Source organism: Triturus cristatus, chromosome 10, assembly GCF_964204655.1.
Source record: "Triturus cristatus chromosome 10, aTriCri1.1, whole genome shotgun sequence".
In the NCBI taxonomy this organism is placed as follows: domain Eukaryota; kingdom Metazoa; phylum Chordata; class Amphibia; order Caudata; family Salamandridae; genus Triturus; species Triturus cristatus.
Window position 1 is genome coordinate 573,183,966 of NC_140593.1, and position 22,200 is coordinate 573,206,165.

Here is a 22,200-nt window from a genome sequence, read left to right on the forward strand (position 1 = left end):
TAAATTCATTGCGTACACATTTTACAAACATAAAACCTGCTGTTTCAAAAGGTAAATTATTATTTATGCCAAAGGTCCAGAGGTGTCCAATTCTGAACGAAAGAACCCAGATGATTCAAAATGTCCATTGTTGAACTAATCCCATCGCAACTGGATTAACAAAGTAGCACCTAATTTAGACATACCATATGTATTTTACTCTGTATTTTCCTTCTAATCAGTGCATTTATTTAGGATTTTTTTGGGACATCCTATATGTCACCTTGTCCGTTTCAAAGCACTAGAACAATGTGAGGCCATTTCTTTATGGAAATCTTCGAAGAGGTGAATTGTAGCAAAGGGAGCAGTTGATACTTTTGGTGGCCCATACAGGCAGGTCCATTTGCCATTCACATAGATTTTAAGGGCCGCTTCTCCTACGTAACTCCTATCGTTCTACAGACGCATTTCCCCTTCAGCAAAATAGAGAAATATGAGATTCCTTTCCAACAGCAAAAGACTTTCACAAAACTGTCCTATATGTTTGCTTTTGGGCATGGAAATATCATTTACGCTGGTTGTTTGCTAATCCCCTACAGGACATTGTTCTTTTTAGGTCTCGCCAGCAGACTGCTTTTAGCTGTCTGGTGTCTGACATATTTTGTATAGTTGTAGAATGGGCTTTGGGTCAGCCCATAGCTTACTATTGGTTTGCATTCTTGTCATTCTCATTTTGCTTCCAATTTGATGGCTTTCCTCCTTGTTTGTCTCTTCCCCTAGAGCGTAGCTTCTATACCTTCCTTTTGATTGGATGACTTGTACCCTTCCATGGCTCTACATCCGAGAGCTGCTTCCTTTCTCACATTCAGCTTTTAAACTTTTTTTAACCCAACTACTTCGTTTTCCCCTCCCCTTTGGTCTCCGTTGCTTCCGCCGCTTGATGGTGGTTACCCACCCCACACCTCTGCCCACTCCACCGTTGCTTTTTACACTCCCTGTTTTCTTCTGTTTTATTTTTTAATTTATTTTTGGCGGGTCTGTAGGATGCAATTTGCTGTTGGTTCGCTCTTGTAAATTAAGCACGCTGTTTTCATTTAATTTACTACTTCAAGATAGGCGTCTGCTGTAAATTAAAAAAGAAACCGTGAATTAAAAAGTAAAAAATGATTCCTGTGGTTTTGCAATGCATAAATGTGTACTGGGGTGGGGAATGTCTACTCCATGGTAAACTGGCATCTATCGCTGCCCGGAGTGCCCAACCAAATGTGAAACAGGTATCCTAACTTTGTTTGGCCCTTGCTTCACACTAGTTTAGTGTGTGTGCTCGGAGGCGTAGGCTTGCCCCTGGTAATGCAAGGTCAAGAACTTGTTCTGTGACTTCAAGGGGCACGCAAAGTGGGCATAGGACTGCTGTCAATAACCCAGGGAACATAAACCAGTGGTGGGAACATACCAGGTTTTTGTGAATCTTTAGTATGTATATAACTTATGCTGAGTGTCAGGAGAAAGTGAATTCTACTGATACCTCTGACATAAAGAGCCATTTTAACGTAAAGCCCAGACCTTTTACGGACCTCCTGAGCATGTGCGCAGAGCACATATGTGTGCCTTGAGTGTGTAGCACATGTATGGTTGTAGAGTTTTTTGTGTGTGTGATGGGAGTCTGAGTACAGGAACCAGTGGAATCCATTTTGCATGACCCCTAAATTAGCTTGCCTCGATGGAGGGTGGATTCAGCATCCTCACACAGTGGAAGTGTATTGACTGCATTCCTGCAGCTGGAGGGTGGGACACTGCTGTGAGGAAAGATGGAAACCGGGTTGCATAAGAAATTCAATGAGGTTCTTGTTAGCAAATGACTGCTAATTAGTTTTTTAGCACTGTCACCTAGTAAATGGTTGGGGCTGCAGTTTCTATTGTTCCAGGTAAAAAGGTTTCTAGGCAGGGCCAGCCCTTTTTTCTCTCATGCATTACTGCTTCAGGAAGGCTGATGATAGCAGGTGCAGAGATATCACACTTCACTGTGCCTTTGTTTTGGATACTCCTTGAAGCTAGCATTATTGCTACTTGCTGTAAGAGCCATCACCTTGCACAGAGGATGTGCCTGTGGACCATCCAGAAAATGACATTTGAAAGCGAGTCAACACAAACCAGTTCTGAAACAGTGGATACATATTTCCTCTCTTGAAAAGTAATATAAAAGTGGGGCCAAACTGCCCCACTTTGTTACAATTTTAAGTTATTCACCAAAGAAGAGCGCTCTATGCAGAGTACTGAAAGAACTGCTGAGTGACCAGGACTAGGGTCTGCATGACAGTTAGTTTCCTAAAGGTGACATCATCTGAAGGCTTCACTTTATTCTGGAGGAATAGAGAGTCTGTCTAGATTGCTGCCTCCCTGCTGAGAGAGGGAAGGAGAGTGCATGCCTCAGCAGGGTGAGAAACTGCCCAGGTGGAGAAGCCCAGCATCTTTCCATCATGCAGAACAGCCACAGGAAGCTAATTACCAGAAGGGAGCAAAGCCAGTAGTGACCTGGTTTGTGAGGTGCTCAACCAGTATCCCCAAAGTGGTTCCCGCTGAGAACTGTGCCAAGCAGTTTCGTGTCATCTGCCATCCTGCCATATTCCCTAGAGACTAGTGCTAAAGCTGCCAACATCTGATTCCCCTCATCACCACTAACATAGAAGCCCTGATCAGCCCTCAGACCACAACTGCTGAAGGGACAGACCTGCTGACAAATGACCCGGGGACCGCTATTGTCGAAGGTGAGTGCCTCCGAGTGAGCATGTTGCTCTGATTCTGTCCAGCATCTTAGTTTTGGGTGAGGTCTCTGACCCGGCCCAAGCTGTTACAAGAGTGTTGTATCTTATATTCTATGCAATGCATCTTTCCTAGTTCATGGTCCTTGCTGCTCAGCCAGTGTGGATGTTGTAGAATGTTGGTATGAGTGGTGAGGTCACAGAGTGTTGGGATGCCTGGGGAGTGTCAGTTGAGAGTATGGGCTGGGCAGCAAGGGAGCTGCTCCTGGTGGGGCTCGCAACATAATCTACAGGAGTCTTGATTACTTGATTATTACCATCTTTAATCCATCTTCAAAAAGTATCAAATATCATCTTCTTCATCTACACCTCGGCTTCTATGGATTTATTTTATATTACCACAAAGAGCTGCTTCCTCAAGGGTGAGAATGCGCAGTATGACCACCCACACGATCCAAACTCCACTTAGTTTGCAGGTAGAATGAGGACCGAACGGTATGCGGAACAAGAGACTTAAAGCACAGAAGAACTCTGCTGTAACAACATAAGACTTAGCGGGTGAACTTGAATTGGTGAAAGTGGCTTGAACTGATTTGCATATCTAGACTTTGGGGTATTTTGAATGAACTGCACATGTGCCTAATCTATGCCTATACTCTTACTATACACTGGGGGTTGTAGACATTAGGAAGGTCTGATAGTAGGGAGAGGGTACCAAGAGAGGTTTAGCACCCAGTGACTGAAGATCCCTGTTGAGTTACGTGCATTTTTTTTTTTTGCTCTGAGCTTGAAGTACTTTCTTTTATGGCAAGTTGGAGAAGTTAAAACTTTCCCTACTTCATGAACCACATTTCTTTTTAAAGGAGGACAAATATGTCCTACGAGCAGTACTTTAGGTGGCTGTGGAAATGTAGTTATTTGAGTTGTGAATTTTGCGTGTTTGCATAATTCACATTTGCCAACTGACCTGGTCACACACTATATCAGCTCTCTTCACATGGTCACTTGGTGAAGGGCAAATATCACGCTGATATACAAAGTGAGCTGGAATCCCTTGCAAACAGTTGGTTTCCTGCTTGTCTTTAGAAGATTTTTGTAGCCGATGCCCATTATGGATGGGTGTTTAAACCTCTTGAGGTCATCCACACCAGCTACAGAAACAATTGCGTTTAATCTGTTTTTTGGGGGGGGCAGTTATTTTTTAGGTGTGTCGTTAACCAAGACCTATTGATTTTGCGAAAATTATATGTATAATATACTTACTCATAGGGGCTTTCAGTCAGCCATCTCTATCCATTGTACTGTTTTGTTGTTCATACGTTTCTACCATCCATTACTACTTACAGTATTGGGCAGGGGATGACCCCACTTCAGTCATTGGCTAACTTCACTGTGAATGATGGCATTCTGCCCTTTCACAAGGAGCACATCTATGCACAATGCAAACCCATTGAGTTATAGAGACTATTATGGCGATGCCTGCCTTTTGATACCAGGAATATTTTTGCCTTTAGACAGTTTTTGTTTTATATTGATGAGGGCCCAGCAACTTCCCCAAAAATAAAGTTTTGCCAAAGTCATGACAAGACCAAACGAGCACTGACAAAGCCAAAAGGCTGATGGCCAACACAGGTTTACTGGCTTTGCTAGTGGCCGTTTTCTATTTTGAGAGGCGTAAGCACAAGGGTCAGAGTTTATTGGAAGGAAAATATTATTTCTGGCACCTGATACATAATGATACCCTAGGGTACGCTATTTATCAAGTGTGATATATAACACCTATTCAGGGACCAACTAAGTTGATTCTCCAGGGCTCTCCGTTTCAATGGTGGCCAGACAAATTACAATATTTAGGTGTATTCATTACGTGAGGGCTGGAAAACATGGTCTCTGCCAATCTGGGTCCTCTTATCACCGCCACGAGCTGAGTAGAATTCTATATATGATCGCTGTTAATCTGTCTCTGAGGGGTAGGTTGCAAGATTTCAAGATGGTGGTTGCTCCAAGTTATACATAAGTCTGGCCATGCTGCCCATACTTCTCCAGATGCCAGTGCTTAATTTGAGCCGGTGGCTGCTGGTAGGGGGGCACATCACTTATTTTTCCACATCAGACATTTAGTGATAGCAAGAGAAAGCGAAACACAGATCACGAAAGACTGAGTAGGCGAAAGTTGGAAAAACCGTCACAAAGGGAGAACGCAGGAACCTGCAACAGTGAAATAAAGGAGAATAAAGTGTCTGGTAGTTGATCAAAGAGCCATGAAATGAATTGAAGCCTACACAGGATGTTGACATTATGTTCCACTGCCGCAGGCTTCTGAGCAGACCTTTGTGCACTGGCACTCTGCCATTGACAAACTAAGCACTGCCAGATACCACTGCTATGTGTGATTGATAGTGAAATCAAAGTGGTCGTGTGGAGCAGTATGGGTCAATGATTGCTCATTTCTAAGCTAATAGCACAAGAAAATGTGGAGGCCTTTGTCTACCAAGTATAGAGCACTATTATATGGCGCATCATCTGTCACAGTTGGCCTATATGTAGGCTTAAACAAAAGACACCCCGTTATGGGTTTCCATAGAACATTCACTCCCATAACGAGGTTGGACCTCAGCTACTATAGTCATAAGCCACCCACACCTGTCCATTCCAATCCTGTCCTCCAAACTATGATGTAAACCTGGCTACGTGCCCACAAAATATTGCAGGTTCGCATAGGACAGATCGCCATGGCCCCGCTGTGGCATTATGCCAGCATCTGTTTAGGGGGACTGCCCATTTATTGGAAGATTTGGGAACAAGCGTGCCTTCACACCCATGACCAACTTCTATCGCAGGGGAGGTGAAGCTTTTTGAGTCACTTCGGCAGCAGTACCACTTTCCTCATACACAGCAGTGGTAATATTTGCAGTTAGTCCACTGTCTGACTAGCCTCTTGGGGCCCCAACCTTGGCATGTCCAAGATTCACCCACCCAACAATGTCTCAAGCACTGGGTGACTTTATAAGCGGGGTGATCTTGGGATTTTATAATCTTTTAATACATCACCTGCGTTCTGAACCTCTCCTCCTGCATTTACGAACAAAATTACGTCTCTTGGGATCACATTAAGAAGCTGACGAATGGGAAGAAAGTACCGAACTCATTGACAGGGGTGTGAGGGAATCCAAGATGAAATTCACCCTTTTTCAATCCCTACAGGACTGATATTGGACCACACTAAAAAATATTCATGACTTGAATTGTTGGAAATATTTTAACTCGGGCTGTGATACTTCTCACATCCTGTTTGACGGCCCTGGTCTGCCCCACTAGTGACCACAGGTAGGCTATACTGTAGTTGCTGTGTTGAATGTGACAGTGCCCTTCACTTATGGGTAGTATTACTACACAACATGGACGCTCCCACACTTTCGACCCATGAACGACATTTGCTGGCCTCTGCACTTGCATCAGGCAGAATTTATATTTCGAGGCATTGGCGGTCTCCTTGGATGCCCACCCATAATGAGTGCATCACTGAGATGTACAAAATAGGGTTGTTTGAGAATTGATCTATAGGGTCCAAGATGATGCCTCACAGACCTTTCTGCACATTTGGTTCCCATTCCTCAGTGTCTGAGTCCCCCACCGCCACGTTGCTTTGTACTCCAGCCATCACCGCTAGTCTTATGCGTTCCATTAACTTTAGGACCGGTATAGTGTTTTTTGGGCTCTACCCACACGGTGGTGTCTTTTGTTTTTCTGCATCATTCCTTGAACTTCTACATAAAGAATGCAAAAAAATAACTTATTACGAGTTTTTGGGGAATAATATTTGGATTTTGGTGGTTACGGCACCAAAATCTGCATGGTATGAATACCCTAGAATGTTTTTTCTCCGCTAAATTCCAACAGGTTTTGCCTGACTAAATGTAACATGGGGTGAGATGTTTGACACACCCACTAATTATCACCCCACTCAGAATTTTGATCCCTATGCGGGCATGGGTGTACACAGAGGTCGTAAAATTCCCCCCAATTTGTAATTTGGCCTTTAGGCAATGCTAGGCATAAATCCCCGCCAATCCAAGGCCCCGGACCCTCTTTCCTCATAATTGTTTTTGAGAAGTTGGAAGCTCTGATAATGTCTCTGGTAAAATTCTAATTATGTTGTAAAATGTAATGTTTTTTTTTAGAATCGAATAGCACACCAAAGCTATAGCATTTCTTCTTCTCTTCCAGCTTCTTCCCTTGCTGTTCCAGCTAACAAACCGACTGCAAGGAGTTCGCTCCCTCGGACAGACGAGTTCTGACTCCAGTAGCGCGGAGGAAGCCAAAAGACTTGCAAAACGGCAAAAGACGCGACGAACGTGATGGAAAGTGGTCACGTCAAGGTTCTTCGACGTTAAACGTGACCCATGAGGTTTTTACTGGCACAAACTTCAGTATTGATGGAACTCTGGACCCTTGCATTTTTTGACACATTTTCATACCGATTGGTTTACTTTTTTTCTCAAACAGAAAACTATTTTCAGTTTTTACGTTTTGTATGGATTCACACTATTTCTGTAATTTAACATAGAATGAAATTGACTGATGGTAAATAATTTCTTCACTCAAGATAATTTATTTGTTTCGCATCACTGGAAAACACCCAATGGTATTAAAGCGGGATACAGCTATTTGTCTTCAAAACTGATCTTTCTAATAAAATGTGACGTAATTACCTTTTTATCCATGGGCTTACACGGTGTTTATTTTTATGTATTTTCAATTTAATAACATTGACAAAGCCAATAGGTCTCATCTAGTCTTTTAGCTATGTTGTACAGCAGCGTGACTTCTATTCAGCATGGCTAGAAGTTGGTGGCATAGAGGAGAGTGGAGTTACATAGAATAGTGAGTGGAGTGGAGTGGCGTAGACTGGTGTGGAGTGGCTTATAGTAGAGTGGCGTGGATTGAAGTGACGTGGCTTAGAGTGCAGTGTCCTAGAGTGGTATAGAGTATAGTGGCATGATTAGAGTGGAGTGGCTTAGAGTTGAGTTGCATGGAATGTAGTGGTGGAGCGTAAAATGGAATAGCTTAAGAGTAGAATGGTGTACAGTAGTCCAGTTGTGAGTGTAAGTAATCTAAACAAGGAACCGATCTTAACAAACGCAAAGGTATGAGGCATAAAGGGGATGAATGGCTGAAAGGGAAAGAAAATAGGCGTGCGACAGCAAGCATCATGAAGGTGTGAATGTGTTAGTGTGGCATTTATACATTACAACGGTGTAATCCACCCACGTAAAATGTAATTTTATTTTAGTTGTACTAGTAAGATAAAAGATGCTGTCATAGACAAACAATGTCCAAAATGCAATTAAAACAAGCATTGGCATAGCCAATAGGTCTCGCCTTAGGGACCTTATAAGTGTTTAGCCATGCAACAGTTGCATAACTAAACACTTATAAGGTCCCAAAAGCGAGACCTATTGGCTATGCCAATGCTTGTTTTAACTGCTGCAATCTATTGAAGCCTCACGGAGAACATCAAAGCGGCTGTGCGGCCGCGAAAGTGATCGTGATCGCGATCACACATCAAAGCGGCCATGAAAGTAATAGCGGTAAAGCGCGACGCGCGCGCCCGCGCACATGCACTGTAGGTCTAGGCTGGCCTGGTAGCACTTTTTGGAGCCCTCACAAAAGGTCTCGCCAGACCAGCGCATGCGCTGGGTCAGGCGAGACCTAAACAGAACGAATGGTGAAAGTAGCACGAGCACTGGAAACAGAGGAAGTGTTCTGAAACACGTATGTGTATGGTGACAAGCAATATAAAATTTGTAGCAGGGAAATAAATAATACCTGAATCACAGTGCGAGCAGCTGACGGACACTAATTTAAATGAATCAATCTGTGCTTGGTACATGCCCCAAACAAAGAAGAGGACACGAGGCAGGTGCTGGCCAATTAGAAGGCAGCAATGAGTGACACTGATGCCAACGAATGGTAAGCAATGGACGGGCAGCTCCTGGACCTTTATAGTAAACAATACTCCTCCATGAAGGCAGTGTGCAGTCCGCAGGAGAGGCCTAGAAATGACACTAGGTGCAAGCCTGACTTGACATTCCTGTGGTCAGCACATTTGAGATTGCACACTCGTTTAGCACGCGTGAAATGAAAGCGGCGATTTGCCTAATGCCGGTCCATTCTCTTACTGAATTTTCAGCTACTACATCAGACCCATTCTAATCAGCCGCTTAGGTCTTGGTTATCTAATATTGTGCATGTGTGTATTCTGTGTCAGATGTGTGCAGTGAGCTTCCCAGCTCTGGAATGGCCTAGAAAGTTTCAAACACTCATTAACTTGAGAGTTTGCGCATATTCACAAACTTGTTTCCGACCCAGCCTAGAAATGGTTACATATCTTACTCCTGTCTAGTGTATGACCCTCTCCAGAATGAGACTTGGACACCACAGTTTGGTCGAGGGGTGTAGGTTAAGGGTTTTCTTCATCAGTAAAAATATTTTCCTCGTGGACAAGGAAGAGCAGTACAATGCACACATGTGGAGAGGTATTTCCCCAAAGGCAGTTGTACACTGGGTACAAGAACACATCATAGTGCCTTCCCATGGTCGTCATCCACAAACGTTTTGCAAGTCTCCGTATGTAAACCTGTGACTGTAATAGTTCCTCAGATGTGTTATTGGAAACATTTGAGAATTCCAATAGTTCATAAATCTGCATCCTTGTGAGGAGATATACCTGCGAATCTAGATTGTTTAAATTTTTTTGTGAATTGTGGACCACACGGGTGGATATGTATATATTTTTAAGTTGACGATATGAATCGTGTAGAATTGCTATATCATTACAAAACTTCTATGATTACTTACTGTGTGAACAATTAGGAAAGCTAAAGTGTATCAATCAGAGTGCTCAGTGGTGGATTTTAAGTCCCTAGGGTAGGTTGTGTTATGGTTTCACCACCTGATCCCCTTTGTCTGATTCCATGGACTAAACCGCACACAGCACTGTCCTCCTCAGTGTTGAAGAGTCCGGAATCTGCCCTTGCCAGCACGCTTAAAGCAACATTACACTCTTGAAGGTTCCTGTGATATCAGAGGGCCAAATAGAGCAGAGAGTGATGCACATTTACGTTGTTGTAATTGTAAACCACACCATCCCTCATAAACAAGAGTTCAATACAATGTGTTGGTAACTAAAGTCCAATTATAAAAATACAACTCCTTTCAAAGAGTGTTTTCTGAGACTTGAGTAGCTAGTGATTTGCTATAAAGCAAGAATGGAGTAAAGCCATATATTTTTGCATCTATACTCTTTGGGTTTAGAATGTTTTTGGGGTTTTCTGGGATGCTTCCGAATGAAGTTTATTCTTTCTGTACTGCTGTGGTACTTCAGTGCCTTGTATAGGATTCCCAGGTGGGTGTTCATGTGGTGTGATTTTTCTGACGAAGGAATATGGGCTGTCATAGCAATACTATGATTGGCTGTTACTGCCGCCTCAAATATTCGGCCTAGGAAGGATTTTCAAAAATTTCCCATATTTTGCTCTCAACTACAGGAATTTCATTTTCGGCACACAAACTCACTTTATCGTGAAACAAAAGTTTGTCATTTTCTGACAAATGCAATGGCTACCCCTGGAAATAAAAAGGTATTATTTTTGTAAACACATGCTTGTCCCCCACTTGTCATTTCCTCAAGTACTCGCTTGCACAGCTGACTCACATTGTCCGATTTTACTTCACATGCCTATTTACTACTATCTCTTGCCAGGGATGGCCACCATAATGTAAAGAATGGTTAACTTGCCAAAGAAGGCCAGGGCATAGCATTGTAAAGCAAATGAACCCCACTGAGGTCAAGAATGGCCATTGTATTGCCAGACTTGGCTTCCATTATACCAGGGATAGCAATAATATGTCGAAGAGGGCCACCCGACGTCACAGGTGGCCCCCATTATGAAATGCCGCTGACAATGAGCCGAGAATGGGTACTATTATCCTAGGCCTACATTATGCCAGTGCTGGACACCAAAATGCCATTGAGGCCAGCAATATGTCAAGAAACACCCTCTGAGTTGGCCTCAGTTGAGCCAAGGATGTCCACCATACCTCAGGGATGGACACTCTTATTTCGGAAGGGGGATGTGGAGGCACAATTAGACGAAGGATGCTTAAAATACCCACCTGGCTCACAGGTGTCCACAATTATGTCAGGTAGGAGTAACGTGCTATAAATTACCCCTTATATCAGGGAATCACCAGTTACCATCAGGTTCTCAAACTTGAACTTCTGCAGTTCTGCGCTCAAGTTTCTTCCCTCAGCTACCACTGATGTTCTTCATTTCTTGGGCTTCAGGACACAGTGTGACTGACAGTGTGGTTCAGACTGCATGAGGATTGGTCAGACTGCTGTCTCGGCGTCATGAGCATGTGTGTTTTTCAAGAGGGTTAATTTGGCTGGTGGAGGGAGTCATGGGAAAACCTTAAGAAAGATGGCAAGACCCAATAACCTATTTCCGTGACACCTTACCTAGAGTAGGTTTGATGGCTTCACCCCTGAGGCCATAACTCCCGAAGGCAAACTGGGCGAGTCCAAAGGATGGTTCTCCAGGGCAGCCAAGTAAAATTGGTCTTTATGACCATGAGATGAACACTGAGGAAGCAGAGAATGTTAATTTTTAAGGTGGATGCATACATGTAATCAGGACTATGCTTCCATTCAAAGTTCAATACAGCCAATGGACGAAGTGGGCTGACCTGCTGGCCCGTTTGGTATGCTGTCTTTGACTGTTGCAGAATGTGAATAACACCTTAACGTGCCAATGGAATTTTTATTGCATGAGGCTCTCAAGACCGCTAAAGCGGTCTCTAGGCTAGACCTCAAAAGTAAATAGGGTGGCAAAAAGGGTTGAGACTTCGTTTTATAGTATGGCTCTGGGGCATCAGGAATTGGGAGTTCCCTTGTTGATGGCAAATAAGATGGTCCTTGAAGAGTTGACTGAAGCTTGTTCCTGAAGGGAACTGAATTATGAAATCAGATATATGATCGTAAGTGTTCGAAATGGGGTACTCTCGCTTTGTCCAAGTAGGGACTCTTCCTAGTCAGGGTAAGGGGATACACTTCTAAAATAACCCCTGCTCATCCCCTTGGTAGCTTGGCACGAGCAGACTGGCTTCTCAGAGGCAATGTGTAAAGCATTTGCGCACACATATAGTGAAAACACTACAAATGGACACCATACCAGTTGAGGAAAATGTGTAATCTTTATCTAAACCAAACAAGACCAAAATTACAAAAATCCACAATACAGTAATTAAAATATAAATCTAAGAAGGTAAAAGCAGTTCTGTCCATAGCAAAGTATAGATGCAACAGTTTCTACACAAAGTAACTTGGATGCGTCACAATCGTAAACAAAAACAGCCGCAGGGAAGGTGATGCGTCGGTTCCTTGCGCCCAGGGAAGGTGATGAGTCTGTTCCTTACTCCAGGGGAGGTGATGCGTCGGTTCCTTACTGCCATGCAGGGGAGGTGATGCGTCAATCTTTTTTTTTTTTACTGTGCGGGGAGGTGATGCGTCTGTTTCTTACTGCAGCCCCAGCATTGATGTAGACCTGGTGCCCCAGTGCGATGCATGGGAATTCGGGGATATGTCTGTTCTCGATGCGGCAGGAACGGCGCTGCGTTGATCTCTCTAGCAGCGGACCCACGATGCATCGGTACTTGCAGTCGCACGACAAGGCCTTCATCAGAATCGTTGCAGTGATCTCGGACTTTGAAGATCGGTGCACGTGATTCGGCGTGCGGTGATTTCTCCAGCCATGGGCAGGCGCTGCGTCTGTTTCTTCAGCGGCACGATGATGCGTGGAAATTCTTCCTGCACGGGAGCGATGCGTCGGAAACTGGTGCGGATGCGTCACACTTCTTTAATTGCTTCACTTGTCCATCCCCCAGTATCAGGACCAACCTCCAGAGACACAACACAGTAACAGGCACCTCTTGGCAGATCAGAACTCCCAACAAGGAAGATCAGGGGAGCTGGTGGTGAAGTCTTTGTGTCCCTGAAACTTCAGAACAGGAGGCAATCTCTACTTCAAACCTTTGGAGATCTTCTTCAAGCAGGATATACAGCACAAAGCAAAGTTTTTGTCCTCTCCTTGGCAGAAACAGCCACTGCGGGCCAACCCCAAACAGCACACAGCAAAGGGGCAGTACTTCTCCTTCAGCTTTCCCAGCTTTTCTTCTTGGCAGATGTCCCTCTTGAGTCCAGAAGTATTCTAAAGTTCTGGGGTCTGGGCCCCACTATTTATGTTCAATTTATTTTTGTTCTCTTGTGGCAGAGAGGCTCTGTGCTCAGTCAAAACCAGTTCTGTCCTCTCTGGTAGAGCTTACCGGCAGGCGGTGTAGACAGCATTGTGTACGTCAGACCAGGCCCATTCAGGAAATCTACTCCCCCCTACTCTAAATGCAGACCAGGTCTATTCAGCCCAGCCCTGACTCATCCAAGAAAGGCAGGACACACCTCAACCCCGCCAGTGACTGTCTACAGTGAATGCACATCCCCAGCTCCTGTCACTCCAAAGCCAGATAGTCAATCCACAAATCAGCAGAGGCACACAGGATGGCTAAGCAAGAAAATTCCTACTTTTTAAAGTGGTATTTTCAAACACACAATATAAAAATCATCTTTACTAAAAGATGGCTTTTTATATTGAGTTCAGGCATACTAAACTCCAGCTTTCAGCCTTGTCCCAGTGGAAAGTTAGACTTATGAGATGTTATAAATAAACACCTATTCTATCCTATGGGACAGATAGCCTTTCAGTAGTGAAAAACGAAATACACTGCATTTCACTATCAGGACATGTCACACACATCAGTACATGTCCTACCTTTGACATGCACTGCACCCGGCCCACAGGGGTACCTTGGGCCTACCTTATGGGTGACTTGCATGTAAAAAAGAGAACGTTAAGGCCTAGCAAGTGGCTGCACTTGCCAGGTCGACATGGCAGTTGAAACCGCGTGCAGACACTGCAGTGGCATGTCTGAGAACCTTTTGAAAGGCTGCTTGTGTGGGTGGCCCATTCAGTGCTGCAGGCCCACTAGCAAAAGACACACAATTGATGGCTAGAATGCAGAACAAATTAAAACATTCACCCCCAGTCAAGAGATCTGGGTTAAATCCATCATTCTTTTGCTCACCATGCCACCCCAGTTTAGACCTGGATATATGCAAATCAGCCTTGACCCTGTGCCTCATGGGAACAGTCCAGCCCGAACTGCCAAGCCAGGTCCTCCCTGGACCGGAAACAAGCATCCTAGGACCGGTTTCGGGGTTTCACCCCTCTTCAGCCAGGATAGCTTGATTCCAGTGGCACAGTGAGCCCAGGACTCACGTCTGAACATACCTGGCGCACTGAGGGCGAGAAAGCAAAAGACACACAATTGATGGACGGAATGCAGAACAAATCCAAACATTCACCCCCCAGTCAAGAGATCTGGGTTAAATCCATCATTCTTTTGCTCACCATGCCACCCCAGTTTAGACCTGGCTATCTGCAAATCAGTCTTGACCCTGTGCCTCATGGGAACAGTCCAGCCCGAACTGCCAAGCCAGGTCCTCCCTGGACTGGAAACAAGCATCCTAGGACCGGTTTCGGGGTTTCACCCCTCTTCAGCCAGGATAGCTTGATTCCAGTGGCACAGTGAGCCCAGGACTCACGTCTGAGCATACCTGGCGCACTTAGGGCGAGAAAGCAAAAGACACACAATTGATGGACGGAATGCAGAACAAATCAAAACATTCACCCCCAGTCAAGAGATCTGGGTTAAATTCATCATTCTTTTGCTCGCCATGCCACTCCAGTTTAGACCTGGCTATATGCAAATCAGTCTTGACCCTGTGCCTCATGGGAACAGTCCAGCCCGAACTGCCAAGCCAGGTCCTCCCTGGACCGGAAACAAGCATCCTAGGACCTGTTTCGGGGTTTCACCCCTCTTCAGCCAGGATAGCTTGATTCTTGTGGCACAGTGAGCCCAGGACTCACATCTGAGCATACCTGGCGCACTTAAAGCGAGAAAGCAAAAGCAGCATTTGATTTACAGGCCCTCGGCGCACACAGAGCACTGTACTAGGGACTTTGGAGTAAATCAGATAAGCCAATCATGGAAACACCAATCCATAATAACAATTTACACAGAAAGCATATGCACTTTAGAACTGATCAGTAGTGTAAAGTGCCCAGAGTCCTAAAACCAACAAAAACAGGGTCACAAGCAGGAGGCCAAAAAGCTAAAAGTCTGAGGAAAAACCTGCTGGAAAAAGCAACATCTAGCAGTCGTTTTTCAAGCTTTCTGATGAGGAGCTTGAAAAACATACAATTTCTGTTATGGCATTATTACTTTTAAGTTCAGCAGTGTCATGTCTTTATATGCTTATGTGACCAACTCAGATGATGCAGTAAGGTGTTGTGTTCATTGTTACTGCTTTTTAAGTGAAGCTGGCCTGCCATGTCATTTAGTGCACACCATGCACAGTGGGATTAATCTGTTTGTTCTTTTTTGCAAATTAATTAGTTGAGCTGTGTTATGCAGAATGCTCTTAAATGCAGCAAGGAGTAAGTAATGGAGGGAAGCTAGTAGGAGATTGCTGTTTTTGAGGTGCAATGGTAATTTTCAAGTTTGTCACTTTGTTGAGGGCAGTTGACACATGGAATTGAATGAAGGGGGGCTTTTTTTTAGTCTAATCATATCCTAGCTTCTAGACTCTGTCAAACAGAGTCATCTATAATCAACGGTTATATCAATCAATCAGGATTTATAAAAAGCGGCGAATCAGTCAGTAGGGTATCCAGGCGCTTGCAAGTACCGGAGGCTTATTCGAACAGCCAGGTCTTGAGAGCCATTCAGAATTCCGGAATTGAGGTGACAGCCCAGAGGTTTGTGGAGAGGCTGTTCCAGGTCTTTGCTGTGATGTGGGGGGAGGAGCGTCCTCCACTTCTGCTTCTGTAGATGCGGGGAGTATGAGCAAGTGAAAGGGAGGGAGGGAGGGAGGGAGAGTGTAGTCTTCTTGACGGTTGGTGGAAGTCCAGGTGGTGGTTAATGTAGGAGGGTCCTTGGCTGTGTTAAGCCTTGTGTGCGTGGGTCAGCAGCTTGAATTGGCATCTCTTCTGTATGGGGAGTCAGTGGAGTTGCCGGAGGTGGGTTGTGATGTGGGTTCATCAGGGAAGGCAGACGATTAGTCGGACTGTGGCATTCTGTATGGTCTGATGTCTCTGTAGAAGGTGTGTGGCGATTCCTACATAGAGGGCGTTGCAATAGTCCGGTCATCTGGTGATGAAGGCCATTGTCACGGTGCGTCTCATGTTTGAGGGTAGCCACTTGAAGGTCTTATGTAGCATGCACAGAGGGAGGAAGCAGACGGAGGAGACCGCATTGATCTAAGATTTCAGGGTGAGCTTGTTGTCAATGATGACTCTGAGGTTTCTGGTGTGATTGGAAGGAGTGGGTACAGGTCCTAGGTCTGATGACTACCAGGAGTCGTTTCATTTGTTGCTCCTGTTCCATGCATAAGCTTTACAAAATTGAGCATATAATGTATGTCGGGAGTGCTTCTCAAGTCACTTTAGCCACCATAATCTTGAGGGTGCCAGTTTGGCCAAGGTCTATGGATCTAAGGGACCATGATGGAGAGTACAAATCTAGCACTGGGATTGATGAACATCGCAGCAAAATTGCAGTTTTTTTATCATTATTTAAACATGGTGAGGACCCCTTGGTCTCCATTCAGACTTGTAGGCAGGGTGTACCGAGTCCCCGTATGCTACATTGACAGCTGCAACATTTGTCTCAACAGTTGTGGCCAGTCAGTCAGATAATTTAGTTTTTTTAGCTGCCTTGTCCAATTAGATAAAAGTTTCTTATTTTAATTGTCCGACTTGTGGAGGTCTGTGAAACTGGGTTGGTGAAACTCTGGAAATTAATGGACAAAGGGATCAAAAACCGTATTTGCGATTCTCAAATAGCGATTTTTTTGAGAATCGCTATTTGAGAATTGCAAAACGGGATGTATTTAAAAATTCGCACATATTTTGCAAATTCTTAATATTCCTTAATTGCGATTGGCAAATTGCGAAATCGCAATTAAGGAATACCTTCCCATTCATTCCTATGGGCCAGGAGGCCCATAGGAATGAATGGGAAGTAATTCTCAAATTGCGAATTGCAATTTGCTAATCGCAAATTGAGAATAATTTCAAAGGTGCAAGGGTGTCATGATGACACCCTGATGCACCCCTGAAATGAACATGTGTGCGCATATGGCGCACATACATGCCCTAAGGGCATGAATGTGCACCACATGGCACTTTGAATAATGCCAAAAATTGCATTTTTCAAAGAAATCGCAAATTACCACCAACTTGAAGTTGGTGGTAATTTGCGATTTCTTAAGAAGAATTCACACAACTTGGGTGCGTGTTACATAGCATTTAAGGAATCGCAATTTGCGATTCCTTAAATGCTTACGCAAAATTAAGGAATCGCTAAATTAGCGACTCCTTAAATATGCGATGCGAAAATGTCACATACATCGCGTTTTGCGATTCTGTATTCGCAAACGCTGTTTTTTTGCGATTCGCAGCGTTTGCGAATACAAAATCGTTTGATACATATGCCCCCAGATATCTTTAAAATCTAACCTCTTTATGTGCAGCTAGAGCCACTTTTTAAACTAATTCCTCAAAAAATGCTGAATGCGTTGGCACAAAGGCACTACCCTGCATAAAGCTCTATTTTCATGTCTCGTAATTGCCTTCAACTGTTTTTCTGTTCAGAGGCGCAAAGAATGCTATGGGAGATAAAATAGCAAAGGCTACTTTTGACCCCCCCCCTTTCTATGACCCTACTCTTGACAGATCTCACGAAACTTGCACAAACAACTCAAAGTAGGTTGTTTTTTTTAACAGTTTTGTTGAACAGCAGCAAAGATTCTTAGCAATGCAAAATGTTTTTTCAGTGAAAAGTATGAACTGACCATAAATACATAAGTGATATTTTGTAATCAAGCATAAAAAAAGAGAACACAACAAGGAGAAAAGTCATAAAATTCTTAAGCAACTTTTAAAGCAGTTTTTAAAAAGCAAAGTCTGTAATGGTTTGTGCACAGTGGAAGAGAAGAAAGCATGCACATTTCAGGAGGAAGTTTACACCATTCTTCAGCTGCTACTGCTTAGAAGGCTGTTGAACTTGGGGTGTTGGTTGAAGGGGTGAAACCTTACTCAAGCAGCAACCACAATCCTCATCAGGGTGAACCACAAAAGTCACTAAATTAAACTGTATTTAAACCTCTCATAAATTGGCACAAAACCATTCCGGCTTAATCTAGAAACAATGTGTAAAGTATTTATGCAGCGCACAAGCAGTAATTAAGTGCAAACACAACACTAGGAAATCCCACACCAATTTCGAAACATGGAGTAAAATAAATTATTTGATAACAAAATATCCAGTCAGTAGAACCAGAAATATGCAATTTTAAAGATTTTAGGCAATTATAGCACTTGAAAGCACAAAGTGCCTCTTGCTGTTATTTGGTCGTTTGAGACCACGTGAAAATCACAAGTTCAGACCAACTGTGATGGACTGCGGGCTGAATACAGGGAACAGGTTAGTCCCTCTGAAAAAGTTACCTTCTAAAGTCCAGCGCAAAGAGTTCCGTTAGCAGTGGAGGAGGCAGCAAGGAGAGCATCAAAGATGGTCATAGCAGTAGCACGAAGAGCATGCGGGGCTTTGTGGAGGTTGGTCACTGTAGTGCGAAGATCCTGTTGGACTTCCCAGATAGTCTTTGCTGTAGATACGTGTCGGAGGTCACTGCGGGCTGTCGATGCTGAAGTGCAAATGGCAGATCTTGCGTTGCTGGTTGTCACTGGCAGTAGCGCAAAGAGTCTGGTTCACCTGAGTTTCGCGTTAATGGGTGACGTGGGCAGCAGGATCTTGGCACTAACAGGCCCGTTCGCGGTCGTGAAGAGCCTAAAACATAAGGATTTCTCCTTTTCTTCCAGGAGGTCAACTGATGCCATGGCGAAGGTTTAGGACCTGATGGGAACCTCTTGGGGTTCAGAAACTCACTCCAGCAGAGGCCAGCTGGGCTCAGGTACTTCCAGTTCCTCATCCAGGCATGTCCAGTGTAGCAGGTCAACTGGGCAGTTGCAGGAAGTCCTCTGGAGCTTGTGTCCCTGTAGCTCAGTACAGGGGGTAAGCCAGCTTCTATAATACCCCCAGGTCCAGTAGTGCACTGAAGAGTTTGGTCCAAGGGTGTAATATTTATACATGGTGCCAGCTTTTGATGTGAGAAGCTTCTGGAGTTTCCCCCTACAGAGGAATCTAGAATTTCCTGCCTCCCTGCCCTGGTCCCCGTTCATCTGTTGGCACAATACGCTAGTGAGAAGTACTTTGTGTGTGAGCTGAGCCAGTGCCTTTGAAGTGCAGTGAGGTAAGTGACAGCCCCGCCCCCCATCAAGTCAGAGATGGCTCATCCTGCCATCGCCCAAAACCTTTATGTTGATGCTGTCTGGGAGGAGGATTAGACAAAGGCCAACTACACCTAATCATGTGACCCAGGAATAGGCCGCAGGCACCAAAAGATTTGGGTCAAGAAAATGCCATCTTTCTAAAAGTTGTGACAAATTACTGGGTTAACCCAAAGAATCCATAGGACCTGGGTAGCATAAGGTGCGTTAAACAGTAAGGTCTCACTGGTACGTGATCAAAGAAAATTGCAACTTTTAGTTTGCAATGTAGGCCGAGCGAAAAGCAAGACCAAAAAATGTAATGAGTCACACTAAATACTGATTTGAACAGTCACATTAAATTTTATATATCAAAAGGTCTTCAACAGTATATTAGCCAAAATAACTCATCAAGTTTACTTCATATTGGTTACTCCAAATAGAGTGAAAAGAAAAGTGTTTATAGTGGTGCTCATGTGCCCAGTGATCAGAAAGAAAAAGTAAGGAAGAAATTAATAACAATTCACATAGTAATCATAATTCAATAGATATGGCAATGAGGACACCCAATTTGGCCAAGGCCAAATTGCCTGTCTGAAGAATTCACACAATCTCTTTTTTCCTTATTCAAATAATGGGTGGTCTCTAGATAGAACACACACCCCATAGAGGTATCCATAATCAATCCAGGCTGGGTTGTTTAATATTGTCGACGTTCAATCCTACTGTTGCATGAGTCCTAGCATGCGGGTCTTCCATCAGGACAGTGAAAAGTACGGTGATATGTAAGGCACCCTAACAACGGTGCAGCCGCACCGTGTGTTGAGGAGGTGTAACTGCAATGTACACTATCCCCTCTGGATCTTTAATAAGTGTGGTGGAATATTTAATGCCTCAATCACAACATGTAGGTGTTCCCTGACTGGTACAGTACAATCAATAGGCACAAGTCTATGTGTAACAACCAATAGTTAAGGCCACTTTAGGGAAAAATGCATTTATTTAGAAGCGGCCGCCTCCAAATCAGGAAATCAGTTTCTAACGAGGCCACGTCTCGATGAGAAGATCGTGCCGAGAGCTCTCCTGCAGATTTCGGTGAAGTGTCTGTCCGATTGATTTCAGTAATTACGCATTACTCTTGTGATGCAAAAATTTCCAAAACTACTTGATTACTCCAGTTTGAGGCATTAGGGGTGATTTGGGGCAGAAATCCTACCCCAGAAACACAAACCATGAACTAAGCGAGAACCAGAAGCTGCTGACTAATACTTTTCGTGTCCTGTATCATTTAGTGCTATTTTCTTAACGCAAAATGCATCCTGGGGCTGATTTTGGACGTGAGGGTGAATTTTGCACTATGAAAATCACGCTAAATGCTGGATTATGCTTCCCACACAATTACATATAATTCTGAGTATTCTTGCTGTACTTACGAGTAATTATGCTAGAGAAAATTAGCCAGTTATGCCCTCCCCTAATCGTAACCTTTCTGAAATGTAGCCATATTCTTTTTGCGCATCTGCTAGTTGCGAATCACTGCTTCTATTATTAGTGCAAAACACTTCTAACAACTGAACAGTAGCTAGCTGATAAAGTATGCATCCATTTAAAAGATTTGCCATTGCTCATACAGAACAATATTTCAAATTAAATATCATGGAGGGGTTCCAAGTGATATGAAACAGACGACAGCAAAGCCTGAGGTTTCTGCAATGTCACTCCAAATCATGAAATGGAAAACCACCTTTGCTCTGGCACTGGATCTTTCATAGATTCACATGCTTGAAATCATCCCCGTAGTCGGACTGGGAGCCCTTCGGTAGCAACACAGAAATGTACGCCTTCACCAGATTTACATAGTATCAAATCTAAACGTTTCCTTCCAATCCACCTAATTATACATGACCCAGACGCCAACCAATCAGAAGCCACCTCTCCCAGATTGTCTCATCTCAGAAATTCGTTTTTTTAATAGATATTCTCAAAGAGCACAGGAAAATAAGATCATGGCTGAGGTTCAAAGCAGGACATCTTTATTTAGGAAAACCATCTGTCACTGATAATTATTCCTCTACAATGTTATGTTGTGAATGCCCTCTGTCGGTTTTGACTGCCTTGCAAGCTAATACCATGGGGTTAAATGTGCAGAGCCTAAGAGGATTTATCCATGGAGCATACATCACACTTCAAACTGAGATCTATCCCCCTCAGCTCTCCCCTTTCACCCCCAGTCACTCCTCCTCCAACATAAAAAAGTAATTAAAACAAACCTTGGCGTTCTGCCCTCCAGACTACTCTCAGCAGCAACTTCCCTTTCCTCTCTCTAATATGAAAAAAGAATACCCCAGTGTCTTTATTGCCCCTACCCTGCCACTGCATCCCCTCTGTAACCCCCTCCCACGTCCTGTTCACATATATTTGAAACCAAATACTTGGCATACTGCCTCCCTCCCCTCCCCTGGTCTGCAGCATCTCTCTGCCTCCCCCACTAGACTGCCCTGCTGTGCTTTCAGTGCCCCCATCAGCATGGACTAAGTGTCTCCTATAAACCATGGGGTTGTGCACATAACATGTCGGAGAGGAGAAGCAGTTGTTGCTAGTGCAGAAGTGCCCCCCCCCCCCCCTTCAGATCTTCCAGGAGAGGTGGGGAAGGAGGCTGCAGTCCGCCACTAGTCCATTGCTTCAGTTGGGTCTCCAGAGACGCTGGCGAGGTGGGGTGGAGGACTGGAAACAAGCAAGTCCCTCTGTCTTCTGAACATTGGAATAGAAGTGTGTGCAGTAACAGTGCATATCTGGACCGTGAATCTGGGTAACAGTGCATAGCTGGACCGTGAATCTGGGTAACAGTGCATAGCTGGACCGTGAATCTGGGGTTCGAACTAGCGGCTTCCAGTGGAAGATTTACACAAAATAGAAAGCTCAACCTTCTAGTAGTTATAAAGAAAACGAGAGAAAGA

At 44.2% G+C, this 22,200-nt stretch overlaps 1 protein-coding gene across 1 annotated transcript in view; it reads left to right on the top strand.

The window, feature by feature from the left end:
* Nucleotides 1-7,457, top strand: part of LOC146789754 (BOS complex subunit NOMO1-like) — a 343,657-nt gene extending 336,200 nt beyond the window's left edge. The window contains exon 31 of the mRNA XM_085632091.1: nucleotides 6,966-7,457. Coding sequence (XP_085488217.1) covers nucleotides 6,966-7,097 — 132 coding nt within the window. The 3' untranslated portion in view covers nucleotides 7,098-7,457. The remainder of the gene's footprint in view (nucleotides 1-6,965) is intronic.
* Nucleotides 7,458-22,200: the final 14,743 nt, after the last annotated feature.